Raw genomic sequence first — 17,972 nt, forward strand, 5'->3', positions numbered from 1 at the left:
GTGGGTGACTCGGTCATGTGCACAGGTTGTGTTTTTCCTCTTTTACCTGGGATTAAGTGTCTTCAGATAATGCTGGTTTCACATTAAATATGAGCTTTTGGGACATTTGCATAGGATTAAGAGAGCACAAACCTTATGGTTTGCTTCTAATTTGATGTCAGCCCTCCAGGATTGTCAACTATATGGCATGTAAGTCATCCATTATTTACTATTTCATTGTTACACAAGTTCTTCACATCAGTACCTGAAGGCAGTCCCAGCCCTTCCTCTCTCATTGTGTGTTCCTGCTCTGTCCTGGCTGGCAAAGCAGACCGTGCAGCCATGTGGGAAAACAGAGCAGGGAACTGATCCAGCTGAAAAGTAACCAGCTAAAAGGGTTTAGTATTTTTCAGTCTGATACATTTTCTGCCACACAAGTAGTTGTGCTGGCATGGCAAAAAGGTGTCAATGTGAACAAGGGCGTGAGGGGCGGGGGGGGAGTGGCATCTGCTTGAAATGGACTGAGCAGCATCTCCTGACAAATCCTAAGCTGTGCCTGAAAGATGTGTTATCTTGTCTCTGTTCTTTGGTATTGAGAAGCTGTTTGAACAGACAAAGCAAGGTTCAGAAAAGAGGAAAATATTTTATCCATTTCATGCATGTGTAGAAATAATGTTTGGAGAGATGGGGTGACTTACTTGAGGGTACACACTGGGATCTCTCTGTCTAATATTTGAGCTGTAAAACCAAATCATCTTCTTAATACCTGAGTTAACTGCCCAACTTCAAATAGAAGGGACTCTTAGATACTTTTCTTTTGGAGTAGAGGTCTTAACTGTGACCTTAGACCAGTGTGATAAAGGCAGAGAGGCAGCTTGCAAGTTGCAGTTTACTGTAGCTGACCACCTGAAGATGTTGTATATGTCTGCTCTTCTCTTACCAGTTGGGGCTAAATACACCTATTTTTTTTACTTTTGCAAAAAAACCAAAACAACTTTATTTACTTACGTAGGGGTTCAGGGAATCATGCCCTAACAATTTATCTTGTAAGCTAAAAGGACATCTTAAATTTCAACTAAACTTTTGACTCCACTATTTCATATTGGTTTGATCTGGGAAGCTCTTAATGAACAACCTTACTTGGATTTACTGTCAGGAGCCTCAAGGTGTTTAGGAACTGGGGTGGGACAGTCAGATCATACATGAAAAATGTAACATTCTGGGTAGTTCATGTGATGGTCTGACCTCCAGTGGGGGCTGATGAAGAGAGAGCAGTGTAATGGAGCATCTTCCTGTGTTACATGTACTCCACCAGAGACTTGCAGATTTTGGCTGCAGGAGTAGTGGCACCATCCTCCCTGTGAGACACCACAGAACACTTTCTGTACCACAGTCACCAGAGACAGGGCCTTCAGCTGAGCAGGACTTGGTTTCCTGTGGGGAGCCTTGTGGGTTTAGCTTCTGAACGTCCTCTGAGGGTCTGTCTTGCCAGGCTTGGCAATAAGGAAGGTAGCTTTCTTTTGAAAGCAGATCAAGATTGTGATGGCTAAAAGTTAAGTGATTTGCCTTTTTAACCACTTGCAGGGGCTGGAGACCATCTGGTAACTGCATTTTTTCCATAAACTCTCTGAATGCTAATTTGCAGAACTTACTAATATTAACAGTGTCTCAAATAGATATGATTGCTCATGTTGCTTATCCCAAGTGGCAGTGGAGTGCAGGCTCTTATCAAGGCAGGAGGCCTTGTCATTATCTGTCCTTTTGGGAGACACATTTCAGCTGTCAGAGGGCTTGTGTGTGCCAGAGGCACCTGGGCTAGTCCTGCAGGAGGTGGCAGTGAAGTTGTGTCAGCACAGTGTCCTAGCCTGGCCTCTGTGCAGCTGACTGTGGACAACCTGGTTTAGGTTTCTGTGCATGTAGGGTTCTTTGTTGACATTCACCCTACATGGTGGAATGTAAGACTGGATTTACTGCATTAGTCTATTGCAATGTTTCTATAAATGGTACAAATAGAAGGGAATCATTAGCATTTGTTGTTTACTTGTGCAAGGAAGCTTCATGAGATGAGGAATGGAATGAATGTTTGTAAGTGCATACAGGAGTCATTAGACTTTCACTGCCTCTCTCCAAGGTGGCATTGCATGTCCACTGCCTTGGGTTGTGTTTGTATTGGATTAATATTTCATGTCTCCCTCAACAGAAATATTTAATGAGAGAACTTTGATCCATCTTCTGAGAAATAACGAAGGAAGGCACATGAAGCTTGGTTGATAGTTCGTTAAATGAGGATAAAATCTTCCATTCTTCCAGGCATGGTGCCATAAATGGACCTGTCAAGCTAATCCAGGGTCTATTCTTTAACCTTTGACTTGCAGTGGAATTTCTATGCATGACACTTGTGGTGACTTAGAGCATAAGGGATCCATTACTGAGCTCTTTGAAGAACTGTACGTGCCTAGCACGGTATGGAGAGGGTGTGAAGAGCTACAAGTGACTTCAGATAATTGCACTGTGGTGAGGCTGAGAAAAAGAATCTGTTATGATTCTCCAGGGCAATGCTAAGAAGTTGAGTTCTGAGCAAGAGGTCCCTCTGTGCTGGACAAAACACCAGTAGTTGAATCTCAGATTTCTGTGGACAGAGGCTGGCTGCAGGAGACCTTGCATTGTAAGGCCTTGGGAGGTCTTGATTGGTGTTTCTCAATCAATTGTTCAGGAACCTCTTGTTGTCTGTGACATAAAAGATTATTTTTGAAAAAAACTCACTAAAATCCACATATTTTGGGGTAAGGAAAGAAAAGGATTAAAATAGCAGTACATACTACATTTATCTTACTTTATATTTCAGTGCAAGTTAATGTTAAGCATGGTAACACTGGACAGGAGAGAGTTTTTTCCCTTTGGAAAGACTGACCAGTATTGGTGCCACTTTCTGCATCAAGTTCTATTGTAGCTGCTGTTTTTGGCATCTTTTGACTTTTTAAGAAATTCCAGTTGGCTGCTGAAATTGCTGATGTGTTTTTTGGACTTAGAATTTTACCACAAATTTTTTCTCATATCAAGCTTATTGCATTTCTTTTCATGTATTTCCTCCATATTGTACATACACATTATAGATGTTCTTGCAGTCCCAATATCACCAGCAGAAGAACAACATGGTAAATATTTAGATGAGGTGCTGTTTCCGCAGACTTCTAGTGATCTGTCATGTTGAGAAGATGTTTGAATTTGGAAAGGAGAGAAAATTTTACAGGATTATTCTAGTCTCTTTGAAGAAATGGGAAATCAGGAGAGAAGTGTGGAAAAGTTAAGATACATGAGTTTTAAAACTCTTTCTGTAAAGTTTAAATTCTTCTTCACCTTTCCCAGACTAGTTATCTAGAAGTTGGAAAGGCATATTGTTTTGATAATGGGTGTTAGCTAAATTTCAGAGTTGTTGTATGCCCCTTTAAACTCGGTGGTCAGAATTTGAGAATGAAGAAGTATTTTCAGAACGTAAGATTTCCCTCAGGTGCCTTAAATAATCAACTTCTACCTAAAAATAAAACTGTAATACTAATTCAGTAGTTTCTGCATGCTTTAGGGTCTAGCCACCAGTTGCCATAAATTATTTTTGTTTAACTTTTTCCCCTTTTAAGTACTTTTGAATTATGTGATTGTGTTTCTGCTTATGAGAGAGAAGCTACAGAACTGACCAGCTGCACCCTTAATCCTCTGATATCCTGTAAGCAGAAGAATGTTCTGGAAATGTCAGGCTGATATAACTCATGGAGAACATTAGCTACTCCTAGAAAAGGCTTATAAAGAATAAGCAGGTTCAAAATCATAATCATGTTAACACAGAGCCTTTCCAAGAAGAAGTAGTTCGTCCCTCTATCAGTGTCTGCTAGAGCTTCCTTGTGCTCGTATTTTGTAGAGTCTGTCTGAAAATGCAGTACTCTCTGTGGAACTAAAACAATGTTGTGAAGTCCTAAGAGAACACTAGATGTGATGGTGATTTGATATGGAAAAATATGAACAGATCAACACTACAAATAAATACCTACTTCCCATGGTGACAATATGAGCACAAGGATAAGAGTATGTTTTGTTTATATTATTCCCAGAGAAAATGGGAGACCATTATAAACTACCACTTTTTATCCTGTAGATTTGTATTTGTCATCTTTGTAGGTGGTCGGGTTTATTATTAACAAGTCACTACTTAACTGTCTTACAGTCATTTCCAAGTGTAGATTTTATTTTGCATGAGACAGAACAAAGTGATAATATGTTGGAGTTGTTGCCTTTGGAACAAAGTTTTAGAGTATACAGTCAAGAAGCTGATGTTGCTAGATTGCAGAGAATTTTGTTTTTAAGACTGTCAGAAAAACATTTGAGTGTGGGCTCTTTCACCAATGGCTATAATTTGGTATTTCACACCACCTGCTTTGCTTTTCCTGCCTAAGGATTGGTACATCTGTCCTGACAGCCATGGCAGGCCACCACCACAGCTTGAGGAGAGAGCCAAACACCAGGGATTGTTTGCCACCACTGCTGTGCTTTAGCTCTAGGAGACTGCAAAGGTACTTCTGAAGGGAGATTTAAAAAAAAAAAAAAGAGTCTTGACATTCAGTGGTCCTCTTTGGGATTTTCTTTTCTGGGCATATGAAGGTGGTTTTGTATTATGAGTAAAAATGTGGCCCATCTGTGTAGCCATAGAGAAGTACGTTGTGATGCTGTGTCTCCAGCAAGGTAAAATGTCTTGTTCTTCAGTGAGAAGTGTCTCTTAAAAAAAGGAAAAGAATATGAGAGAAAAGGGTGGTGGTGGGTCACTATATCAATAAATCGTTATTCACAGTTCAACAGGGGTGTTGCACTCACAGTATCATAGGGATTGATTCTCTTGGTTCATAGTTTGCTCTGAATGTAGGTGGGTGATGATAGTTTGGAACTGCAACCAACCAAGCAATGTAAGAATTCAGAAAATAAACTTCTCTGAAAGAAGAGCCACAATAGTACACGTAGGACTAATCCATGAAATGTAGTAGCAATAGAAACCTGATGAATGTTGTTTATAAAGCAGCTTTTACCTGGTAGCCAAAATATTGTCAAGGGGAACAGTGCTATGGACAACGATGAGGAGCTGCTTTACAAATTCTTGAGTATACTCAAGTGTTTGAGGCAACAGCTTGCTAAGAGACTCAAGCAGCCCATCCTTGTGGAAAAGGACCAGATATGTCTGTTGTGCATCCATCTCTCCTTTTTTGATATATGGGTTCTGGTACTGTTGGTTGAATGTTATTCTCTTTTCTGCTTGCCAGTATCTGCCAATACATGCCTGACATTAAGCCCCTTTAGACATTTAAAAAAATAGGAAGGTGTTTGCTTTTATCCCAAAGCATCGATGAAAGGTGGCTGCGTTTCAGCTGTTGGAAACATTAATGAATGGCTTACACTCAGCTGAATATAGACTGTGGTATAGACTGCTCACAGCTGCTTCACTCTTCTCTTTTTGGGGCAGGCTTCTTTACCCATAGGAATTTTCTATGTCATTCCATTTTTCTTTGTCTTTCTCTTTCCCTGATGACTTTCCGGTTTTCTTTCCCACACTACCTACCTGATCTGTCTCACAAGTTCTTTCTTGAGCCAGAGAAGGCTGGGTATGTTCACTAGAGGTGCCATTTCAGAGTCTGCTGGTGAGAATCCTGAGAAGTCATTCAGAGAAGGGTTGAGGTTGGAAGGGGCCTCTGGAGCTCAGCTGGTCCAACCCCTGCTCAAGCAGGGTCACCTGGAGATGGGTGCTTGGAGCCATGACCAGATCACTTTTGAATAGCTCCAATGGTGGAGACTCTGCAACCTCTTTGAGCAACCTGTTCCTGTTTTCAGTCATCCTCACAGCAAAAGTGTAGCTTTCCACAAGATCTGCAGGACTTGCAGAGTCCTACAGCCACCACATGAGGGGCTACAAGCCCACCACATGAGTCTCCAGAACATGCCAGTCTTGTCATTTTACTGTTGCCAACCTGCTGTGTCTGCTCATGTAGTGATTTAGCTAGCCCCAGAACTGATTTTCATTTGACTACACCTTTGTCTTTAGCAATCGAATAAATTTTGTTTTATCTTGGTGACTGAAATATAGGGATAAGGTCTTAGAGGTCTCTTTGTAGTTCTGTCAAAAGATGTCCTGTGTCTATGCTGAATAGCTGGTTTTTTCATAGATGCACCTGAAATACAGCTTGACTACATGAATCATGCTGATGTGTAGAATTTAATTGCATTGTTTTACTTTAATCTTCTTCAAAGAGCCAAGAGCTTTTGAGTGTTATATTTAGAAATATTTGTAAAATCATTTTGCATACATTGCAGCAGCATATAAAAAAAAAAATCACGCCTTACCATCTTCTCGTGTTTTTTGTGTAATCCAGTTCATTAAGGCGTTTGATGTTGATTTCACTTTGCCCACAACAGATTTTAGCTGAGCTTGGCAAGGCCTCATTAGGAGATTTGTCATTGAAGTCTTGAGACTAATCAGGGGCTTTCAGTGTGTGACGCTGTTCAAGGGGAACTTTCAGTGTTTCGTGCGCAAAGCACAACACATTTAGTGTTTCATTTATCCTTTGAGATCAATTTATCACTTACAGAGAGAGAAAAAAACCCTGAGTAGAATAAAGCCTATTCTAGTAAATTTGTGCTAAATTATAAGGATTGCACCTTAAAGTCTTCCCTTTTGTCTGCAGTCAGCAGATCTTAGTTGTCAGATATTAAAAGATGAGTTAATGTGGTATTTTATTATTTTTTCTTGTCTTTCCTCCATGTTGTACATGTACATTATAAAGATTCTTGCAGTCCCAATATCACCAGCAGAAGAACAACATGGTAAATATTTAGATGATGTGCTGTTTCCACAGACTTAGTGGTCTGTTGAGTTGAGAAGATGTTTGAATTTGGAAAGGAGAGGATTATTCCAGTCCCTTGGAAGAAATGGGAAGTGTTCATTTAATAAAAGGAGTTGTGCTTTTGGCCATATTGTGAGGCATGTTTGTAGATTTTTACTTTGAATCCTTGTGGTTTCATTTCATATGTTAGAGTGGAGCTGTATCTCTGGGAAGGTGGATGGCAGCAAAATTTGAAGTAAAGACTGTGCACATACACCTGCATTGACCTGTATGTGACACCTCCCTGTTCAAGCTTTGCCCTGGCTCCTATTATAAGATCATCTCAGGGAGAGAGTTAGCATTTCCTGCTTGTTGCCATGTCTCAGCACAGAAAGATCCTCCAAATCAGAGCTGCCCTTTCTGCATGAAGGGAAGCCTGCTTGGATTTGTAGGTGTTCTCCCCATAGTTTTGGGGAGGGATGTTTGGGAGAGGGAGACAGCAAACATTTATTCCATCATTTTTTTAGCCAAAATGTAAGCTATTAAACATTTTATTGCTGTCTGCTTCCACATTTTGGACCTCCATTCTCACTATGTTGAACAGCCTAATAATCTGGGAGTGTTGCAGCAAGGTCACTCTTTGCTTCCCCAGGGTGAGCACCACCAATTCCTCAGCTTTTCTTCATAACAGAAGTCTTCCAGCCCCCTGATGACTTTTGTGGCCCTCCTCTGAACTGGCTCTCAGTCTCTCTTGTACTGGGACCCCAAAACTGGATGCAGCACTCCAGGTGGGGCCTCCCCAGGGCAGGGTAGAGGGGAGGAATCAGCTCTCTACTGCTGGCCACGCTGCCTTGGATCCAGGCCAGGATATGAGTGACTTCCCAGGCCATGAGCATATATGGCTGCCCTATGGAGATTTTTTTCACCCACCAGCATGCCCACATCTTCAGCAGAGCTGCTTTCAATCCCATCATACCCCAGCCTGTATCAATACCAGGGTTTGCCCTGACCCAGGTGCATCATCTTGCACTTGGCCTTCTTGAACCTCATAAGATTCCTGACATTCGACGGCTTGGTGTCTGCAATATCCCCAGACGTGCATGGGTTTCAATAAATGGGTCTGCATCCTCGGATTCAATCTTCTCTTGTACATTTTAGTCAGCAGCTCTAGTATTTGAACTTCCACTGTCCATTTCTGTAAAAGCAGATGGAAACGTGGAAGTTTCATCCTCATTCTGCTGATGCAGTGTTGTAAGGGAAATGGTGTCCTGTTTACTTGGTGTGGCACGAGCTTGGCTCCAGCACCTGAGTATGCGTGACGAACTTTTGAACCTGCAGTGTTGCCTGTGGGACTGATAGTGTTCTAAATAAGTGAGCATTTGGGGTTTGCCTGGACATGATGCAATGACATAATTGCAGAACCATTTGGCTTTTAACCACCGATACAGCCTTTTTTTTTTTCCTCTCTTTTTTTTTTTTTAAACATACTCTATTTAGCTTAACAAAATAAAAAGATATTAATCTTCAGTCTCTGCTACTCCATCAACTAGTAGAATAATCATAAGTTGATGGGCTGATACACAGCTCCCTTGGAACTTAGTTTGTAGGAATGCCAGTGATGTTTTTAACTGTCTCCAGCAGGAGGCTTTTTGTCTGGAAGGAGTCCAGAGGTGTACATTGTAGCCTCCATTCAAATTCACATCTGTTATAGGGATGATTTTTGTGCACAGCATGGGTGGGTGCAGTTGTAGCAGTAGCTGACTGCTCACCTCTGCTGTTTGGCTGGTGGTTGCTGGAAAATCCAGTGCACATCCCTCATGTGGGTTGGCCCTGGCTGGGTGCCAGGTGCCCACTAAAGCAGCTGTCACTCCACTCCCCAGCAGGACAGGGGAGAGAAAATGAAATGAAGGGCTTGTGGATCAAGATTAGGACAGGGAAAGATCACTCAGCAGTTCCTGTTATAGGCAAAACAGGCTCAACTTAATTTATGGCCAATCAAATCTAAATGCATATTGTTTTCACAAATCTGTAGAGTATTGTAAGGTTTTAAAGTGGAGATTTCATTTTTAAATTTATTTGGATATCTACTCTGTGTGCATGAACACACTGAAATTCATATGCTAGTTTACAAATATGTGTTAATTGTCATGTGATCATGTTAAAAAAATATTTTTAGATGCTTCTGCTGTTTATTGTATATGAACAGAGCCTTACAACTCTATTAAGTTGTGGTATAAGTGATGGTTGATTTTGACTGCCCACGTTTAGGCATTTAATGGTTTAATATTCTACTACATTAGAATTATACATATTTGTAAAAAAAATTACACACTTAGAAATTGAAAAGTTAGATCCTTAAATCACAAGAAAATAGAAGCATGGCACAATGAAGGGAGCATAATCACCTACAAGGTATAGGTTTAATATGAGTCTGAATAAACAATTTCCAAATAATAGCTAAGAGGGAGCTATTTAAAAACTCAGTCACAGATCATGGAAAGAACATGCTGGGAATATCAAGAGGTTTTTGTATAGAAGTAGCTGTTGATATTGCTGTTTTAATTGTACCCACATTAGAGGAGCTTATTTTTTCCTTTTCTTTTGGGCATTCCACAGGTCATAAATGTTGATGGAACAATGAGGAAAACCCTCTTAGAAGACAAGCTTCCACATATATTTGGGTTCACACTGCTGGGGGACTACATCTACTGGACTGACTGGCAGAGACGAAGTATTGAAAGAGTTCACAAGATAAAGGCCAGCAGAGACATCATTATTGATCAGCTGCCGGATTTAATGGGCCTTAAGGCAACGAGTGTCACCAAAGTGTTTGGTAAGCATGGGCAACATAGCATGGGTCTGTAGGAGTCTTTTATGGCCTTGCTTTCATTAAGCAGCTGTTGATCACTTGTAAGAGTAACTGTGATCTGATGGGTTTGAAAGGAAAATGGCACCTATTGTTTCTAAAATTGGGAAAATACAGTGTTGCAAAGGAATTTGCTTGCAGTTTTTAGTGACATAAATTTTCCACAGCTTTCACTACACTCCTTGAATTTTTTATGAGGATTTTATTCCTCTATGCTACAGGAATCATTATTCTCACAGAAATGCTCTCTTTCCTGCTGCTCTTTCCTTCCAGAGCAAAGTCCTATGATATTCAGTTATCAGAATGCTTTGTTGGGTGGCATAGGCACAATCAGTCACCATTACAACGTTGCCCCAAAGCATGTGGCACTTACATATTAACTCTTAACACCTCAGTTGTACCTAAATCCTAACAACTAAAACCTGCCCTTAGCAAAGTATCAGAAGCTGGCTCTCCATGTCCTTCCACTGCATCTCTGAAAGGTGCAGCCAATGTTTTGAGTCCTCTGCTGGCACTGTGCAACAAGTGTGTCACAGGACCTCCTGGCTTCGGTGCACCACAGATTTTCCAGCTACCTGGATCACTGGAATTTGGGCACAGCAATAAACAGATTCATTAGTCAGCTGTTAAAATTACTGAGAAGAGTTGCAATGGAGTAATGGCATCAGTCTGAAATATGTATGCCCTAAAAAAGGGAAAAGAACCCTGGTTGAGACTGATCTTTGAGAATTTTTTGTGTGTGTGTGTGTGGTAACATTCTTAAAATACCTCAATTCTTGGTTCCAGCAGATGGAGAGAGGCACTCATTTATGTGTTGTTCCTTACCTTCCCCTACACATTCCATCCCCATCACATGAACAAATAAGTGTGAGATTGTGGTGATCTTGTTGGAACTGCTTCTGCTAATGAATCTTCTCAGCTTTAAATTAAACAGGTGAGAAAGAGCTGCGATTATCCAGCTCTTTTCTCACCCTTTTGTATCACTGAACACTTGTAAAAGCTGGTGATTTCAAAGAGATACAAAGATGGAGTACTTGGTGAAAACTAGATAATTAATTATTTGTTTTCAGTGAATGAATTTAATTTTTTGGGGAGACAAGGAAGATCTGTTTGTAGATGGTATTTGTACAATAGGAGGAATAGGTCCAGCTTTGTAATCCTGGGTAGACAGAAAGAATCCATTTGGAGTGCTTTTTTTCTTTTTTTTTTTTTTTTTTTTTTTTTCAGAATTCCCTGCTGACAGCCCATAGTGTTAACTTATTTTGGAAAATTATATTATGTTTTTGCTCAACCCCCTGTGCTCTCGTTTCCCTTTTACCTTTACAATGCACTAATACGTGTTTTGTTTTAGTTGTTGTTGTTTTTTCTGTGCTTTTTTTTTTAAGGAACTAATTCAATGCACTAATATCTGTTCTGGTTTGTTGTTTTGTTTATTTATTTTTTTAAAGGAACTAATTCATGCGCAGAGAACAATGGAGGCTGCAGCCATCTGTGTTTCTTTACACCCCAGGAGGCCAGGTGTGCCTGTCCCATTGGCCTTGAGCTGTTGAGTGACATGAAGACTTGCATCATTCCTGAAGCCTTCTTGGTTTTCACAAGCAGAGCAGCAATTCATAGGATTTCCCTTGAAACCAATAATAATGATGTTGCTATTCCTCTTACTGGAGTCAAGGAAGCCTCTGCTCTGGATTTTGATGTCTCTGATAACAGAATCTATTGGACTGATGTTAGTTTGAAGGTATTACTGACGTGTGAATTCCTTGAATATAAAGCCACAGAGCAGTTACTTTGATCTAACAAAGGTCTCTGTTACATGATCTGTCCTGCAGTTGCCAGTGTTGTCATTGAATTGCATCCAAGGAGACCCTTGGAGATGAAGACAGTTGCATTGCTGAATGCACAGTAGGCTGACAGGCATCTTCCTGCTTCAAATAAAAATCCAGAGTGGTGTGGGCTGCTCGTACCCAATGCCTAAATCTTGGATGCTGGATGTGTTGCATCCATATATGTATCTGCTCTAGAAAAGCTGATTTTATGTCAGAGAGTAATTTAAACATTGAGCCCAGCAGCCCCCTGAGTTTTCTATCTGCTTCCAGTTTTAATTTGAAAGACAATTGTACTTAGTATTAACATTTGACAAGTAACTTTGGATTGTTTGCTGTTAGTCTGTGGCTCCAGCTTGGCACAGAAAAAGCCAGAGAACTTATCCAGTCTCCTCCACACTGTTAAGGGCCCACCTGCCCCTAGTTCTATCTCAGTGTGCTCCCCAGAACACATTTCCTGTGATGTTCGGTAGACATCCAGGTGCGTGCTGAAGTGAGGGTTGTGCTCTTCATCAGTGTTACTAGGCCTTTTGAAGTGAACCAAGTATATGGCAGAAAATGACAGATTCACTTCACTGGAATGAAATTATTCTATTCTGACTCTTAAAAGGTTTTCCAAGAGCAATCAGAGTTTCCTTGCCAGTGTGGCCAAGGCATAACATGGCAAAGCTACTTTTGGAGCCTGCAGGGCTCAGGCAGTTTCCATAGCCTCTCTGTGAAGACTAATGAGGGCTGTGCTTCAGTGTTAACAGTGCTGCTTGTGGCGTGGATACCATTGCTTCAGGGAGAGTGCCAGTGTAATAAATTAGTGTAGTGTAGACACAGTTACTAAATAAATCTCACACAAGCACGTGGAGGGCAGGTGTTACGGACATCTTAACCATTTATACTGGAAAGCACATTACTTCAGCTGCATCCGTGAGTAGATCTGTCTCACTTTGTGCCGGACTGGAAAACATTTCACTTGTTTGTTGCCTCCTGAATTTTCCAGCATACTGTATTTTCATATACATACCAGGTATCTTCCAACACCTCTGGGTTCTCGTTCCCCTTGTCCCCCACATCTAGCTGCTCAGGAGCAGGTATTACAACTTGAGAGCTCAAAGTCATCTCCCTTTCCTTTGGTGACCACCACTTCCCTGATCTCTGCCTGCCTCTGGTTATAGGAGGACGCATTTTCAAAAACTACACTGTCAGGGTTTGACTTTTACCTTTAAAAGTATAAAATGTCTCTGACCCTTACACATTCGTGCATCAAATTATTAAGAAATCAATAGCGGAAATATTGGTAGGCATGTAGACTGATAAGCAAGGGTGTGTATTTGGTCCTGGAAGTTACTGTTTACCTGGGGGTTGTTTCACTGTTGTTAGGAGTGACTTATTTATATATGGGTGCAGTCCTTGCCCTATGACTTATTTTGATGAGTGTGTATAACTCAAATGTAGATTGGATCAGTAAACATGCTCCAGATGACTGATTGTGAGAAACAATTTAATTTGGATGCCACTGAGATGTGTTTCTGAGACTTGAAACATTACCGCAAACTAAATAATTTTTAAAAACAGCTTCTTCTGTGCAAATAGAAGAGAGGGAGAGGGATCAAGGAATAATCTGCAGCTATCTACTGCTTTATGAAAATCATGTCCTTTTCAGATGTCTTGGTCTGGCTATCAGAAACCACTAGCTTTCTGAAAATTCAGGTGCTTTTCTCTTGAGAATTTCTATGTCTTTTTTGACAACAGAAATTAGTTGTTTAAAAAGTAACAATGACTGGGGATTTTTTTTGTACTAATTTCTTTTTGTACACCAAACTTCATGATAATTATTCCTTATTATTTCACTGGGGTATCCATAAGCACTGTAATATTTTTACACCATTGTTTTCCAGACCATAAGCCGAGCTTTCATGAACGGGAGCTCTGTTGAACATGTGATTGAGTTTGGGCTAGATTATCCTGAGGGAATGGCTGTAGACTGGATGGGAAAGAACCTCTACTGGGCAGATACTGGAACCAACCGCATCGAAGTCGCCCGCCTGGATGGACAGTATAGGCAGGTCCTTGTGTGGAAGGACTTGGACAACCCAAGGTCTCTGGCTCTTGATCCCACCAAAGGGTAAGGGACTTTGTTGTCTTTCAAAGCTTTGTGTGGGTGTTCTTGTACATAGCAAGTCATTTAGGACAGCTCTGTTTCTTCAGTGTCTTTGAAAAGGCAATAAACCTATGGGTTACAATGAAAATATTATAATTGTCAAAAATACTATCCTGCCTTTTGTTTAAAAAAAAAAAGGGATTATCGTGATGGTGCACATAACAATGTGGGTTTTTGTTGTTTGTTTTTTTTTTCAAGTGCTGCAAATAAATTTAGAAAAGCAAAACATGCAGCTATAGCTGGCTGATATCCTGTTTTTGTTGCACTTCTCATTGCAGATACATGTACTGGACTGAGTGGGGAGGTAAACCCAGGATTGTTCGAGCCTACATGGATGGGACAAACAGCATCACTTTGGTGGACAAAGTGGGGCGTGCCAATGACCTCACTATTGATTATGTGGACCAAAGGCTCTACTGGACTGACTTAGACACAAGCATGATTGAGTCATCAAATATGCTGGGTAATCTAATATTGTATTACACCAACCAGTACAGAAACACACACTGGCCATAGTAAAGGAATTGAAAAATACGAAATTTGAACAATATAACTGGTAGTAAATCTGTGTGTATACTTTCTTATAAAAGGAAATGGAGAGTTAATGAGAGAGAAAATTTAAAAAACCTTCATAAATTAATAACTGTATGATGATTTATAATGGTGGTGAGATTAAGATGTCATTTCTCTCTATTGGTGTGAAACTGTGTTGTACCAAAGCAGAGATGGCCTCCGAGTTCTCAAAGTGAGGACAACTTACAGGTTCATTGTAAAGCATCCCTGGACACTAATATTCTGTTGAAGTACTGTCTCTTACTTCTGACTTCAGATCAGTTGTATTAGTCCTAAACCAAAATACTTCTTGCATTTTGTAGAGGCTGAAGGGTTGTACAGCTACTCCTACAGTTTGTTTCAGATACAACTTTACACATTCTCATGTTTTCCATTGGAATTTTGTTTGTACATACAGGGGGTGTGCTCTGATTGACAATATACACAATTTCACTGCAACTAGGATTTTTGTTTGGGTTGTGTTTTTTTTTAAATCCATGAAAAGGTATTTTTAGAGAGGGTTGTTTTTTTTTTAAGGTGTCATTCTGTGTGCATAGCCTCAGAATTCTGAGATTCTGAAGTGACTCCATTGTAGAAGACTACCAGGGTGGTCAGGCTCGATTTGCCCTTAGTGAGGCTGTGCTGGCTGTGTCAGATCATCCTTTCATCTTGCACATGCCTTAGCATTGCCTCCATGAGGATCTGTTCCATGATCTTCCCAGCCACAGAGGTGAGGCTCACAGGTCTGTAGTTCCCTGAGCCCTCCTTTTAAAAGTAGGAGTAATGTTTCCCTTTTTTTCCAGTCACTGTCAACTTCATGTCTTTTCAAATACGATGGACAGTGGCTTGCCAAACTCATCAGCCAGTTGCCTCAGGACCCTGGGATGCATCCCATCAGGGCCCATAGACTTGTGCCCATTCACTTTTATGTTGTACAATGTCTTTGTAGTCAGCAGATTATGAAGGCTCAGGTAGACTTGTAACAAGTGGGCTCATCAGTTAAAGGATGAGTAAAGCACAAAGTGGATGAGTGAGTGCCGCTCCAGCTTAATCTTGGACATTATGAACAGAAGGGAAAAAAAAAAATAACACTTTTGGGAGGCTTTCTTCCATCTACTATGAAAATTCAATTATGCAGCTTGCTTGCTTCCTTCAGAAGAGTCTTTCTCCTGAATTCATCACTATGGACTAGAATTGCTCTAAGAAGTCCCTGAGAGCATGCAGGACCCCTAACTTGGAGAATTTAGATGCCTAAAAATTACATGGGAAAGTTGCCTCTATATTTAGGTCTGGTGGCTTATAAGGAAATGGCCTCATGTTCTCATTTACAGATATTTTATTCTTTCTCAAGTCTTGGTGAAATGGAAAGTAGGGAAGAGGAAGAAAAGTGAGGTATTCTGTAGATTCTAGCATTGGATGTTTGAGACAGGAGGAGATGGTGCTGCTAAAGGCTTACATCTTCATTTGATGGCAGAGGTTCATAGAGGTTTATGCTTTAAAGTGTTCAGGAAGGTGGTTTGCAGTAAGACTTTATCTACTTCAGTAATGGATCTCTGTCAGAGACCATGCTCTGGAAGGTGTTAAATCTGTTGTAAATGTTGCTAACTGAGCCACTGAATGTGGGAGTATTGAGATTTCTGCCAAACAAATGGTTTCCTAAACTCCTGGGATTAGCTGCATGTTAAATTGCACTACAGAAGATTTGTTTCTTGAGTGAAGCACCATAATTTCACATCGCAGTTTCTCTGTGAATCTCAAGTTTGTTATTGTTTTCATGCAGATTAATGGCTTTTTTATTGGCCTAAGTGATTACTGGAGCTGATAGTATTCTAGGACATGTTTTTCAATGTCTGCTTGGGTTGATAAGCATGAGACATATGAAGTAGTATTTATTTACATTACAATACACTGGCATAATTTCAAATTGCTCTTTTGGCAAGAGGGTATCAAGGCAGGGCTTTTGAATGCAACAGTTTGTTACCACTTGAGCAGATACTACTCAACAAAGATTCTTGTGATGCTGATTTGGAAAATGAGGTTTTATTTTAAAAAGAAGAAAAAGATTTTTCTGCATGCCAGCCACACTCCTCATTTTATGCCATAGGAATTGTCCTTTAGCTGCTTATCCTTGTTTTTGCAGGACAAGCACGAGTAATCATAGCAGATGATCTACCTCATCCATTTGGATTAACCCAGTACAGTGACTACATCTACTGGACAGACTGGAATCTTCACAGCATAGAAAGAGCAGACAAGACCAGTGGGAAGAACAGGACACTTATTCAGGGCCATCTGGATTTTGTGATGGATATATTGGTCTTCCATTCTTCTCGTCAGGATGGCTTGAATGACTGTGTGCAGAATAATGGCCATTGTGGTCACTTGTGCCTTGCCATCCCAAATGGATTTAGGTGTGGCTGTGCTGCTCATTACACCTTGGATCCCAACAGCAGGAACTGTAGTTGTAAGTCTTTTTACTTGCTACCGGTTTCTTCAGTGCTTGTGGCTCCCAGGTGCAAAAGGAAAGGGGTCCTAAGCGCGTTCCGAAGGTTCTGGCTTTAAAAGTGATCTTTGAATATGAGGACAGAGTATGGAATTTTATATTCATTTTTGTGACATGTACTAGGCTTGAAGATTTGTATTTCAAGTCTTAGAAATGACAGCGCTGTAAAGCCTGGTCTTTCTTGTTTTACCAGAAGTGCTTTCTAGGTGATTCAGCTGTGTGAGTGAAGCTTTCCCACTCCTTACCTAGGTGTGTAGGTGGGCAGAAAAGAAATTACCAACAAAAAATATATTTTTCTCTTACATGTTTGATAAAGTCAGCTAAAATAACACTCAGTAGTCTAACTCCTAAGTAGTCTGCCCAGGTTGCAGATGCACTTGAAATACATATAAGTTTGTTTTCTCCCTGCATGTGATATTATGAGCCTGCCAGTTGACTGGTTGTCCAGTAGGAACTTGGGTTTCTAGTAAAAATGGCACATGAATAGAAAATGGGTGCATAGTAACATATAAGGCAATTTTAACTGAATGAAAGGGTGAGTTTTTGAAAGGCATGTCCTGCAGATTTAACCTGATCTCCTTCTATAAGTATAGAAAGAAACATTTCAGCTTTATGGCAAAAATCTCTAGTTATGAGTTATTCAGTTTTCATTGTGAATATATTTGTGTCTCTTTGTGACTTTGTTCTATATATTGTCCTTCTTCTGTGGGGATATATTGTTGGAAATCGTACTTCCTCATGCATTCTGTTTTGGCTTGTTTCAGCCCCAGCCAGTTTCCTACTATTTAGCCAGAAATCTGCCATCAGCAGGATGATACCTGATGATCAGCAAAGCCCAGATATCATCCTACCTATGCATGGTCTGAGGAATGTCAAGGCTATTGATTATGATCCCTTAGATAAATTGATCTACTGGGTGGATGGACGCCAGAATATTATAAAAAGAGCCAAAGATGATGGCACCCAGGCAAGTGTACATCTTGTATATAATTTTGTGTCAGACTTTTTGTGTGGTTTTACTTTATGCTTGACCTTCCTCTTCTATCTGCCATACCAAGGAATCATCACTGTCACTGCTCTTGTCAGCACTTACTTATGGATATCCTATTTATATATGAGAGTTACTGAATGTTTTTAGGATTGTGGTTTGAGGGCTTTCTAAACCATCAAGCAGGTAAACAATGCTTTCTGTGCAATCAGTGTTCCTCATTCAATCACCAGAATAATGGCTGGAAATCATTGC

General features: G+C 40.4%; 1 protein-coding gene across 2 annotated transcripts in view; it reads left to right on the top strand.

The window, feature by feature from the left end:
* The window catches only part of LRP5 (LDL receptor related protein 5), a 137,107-nt gene that overhangs the window by 92,376 nt on the left and 26,759 nt on the right, over positions 1 to 17,972 (top strand). For both annotated transcript variants that reach the window (XM_088057275.1, XM_005522381.3), the window contains exons 8-13: positions 9,450 to 9,666; positions 11,148 to 11,437; positions 13,412 to 13,638; positions 13,953 to 14,137; positions 16,367 to 16,690; positions 17,494 to 17,696. In XM_088057275.1, the coding sequence (XP_087913401.1) occupies positions 9,450 to 9,666; positions 11,148 to 11,437; positions 13,412 to 13,638; positions 13,953 to 14,137; positions 16,367 to 16,690; positions 17,494 to 17,696 (1,446 nt within the window). The remainder of the gene's footprint in view (positions 1 to 9,449; positions 9,667 to 11,147; positions 11,438 to 13,411; positions 13,639 to 13,952; positions 14,138 to 16,366; positions 16,691 to 17,493; positions 17,697 to 17,972) is intronic.

Source organism: Pseudopodoces humilis, chromosome 7, assembly GCF_049639895.1.
Source record: "Pseudopodoces humilis isolate 2021_Gansu_Grassland_sample_001 chromosome 7, ASM4963989v1, whole genome shotgun sequence".
Classification (NCBI taxonomy): domain Eukaryota; kingdom Metazoa; phylum Chordata; class Aves; order Passeriformes; family Paridae; genus Pseudopodoces; species Pseudopodoces humilis.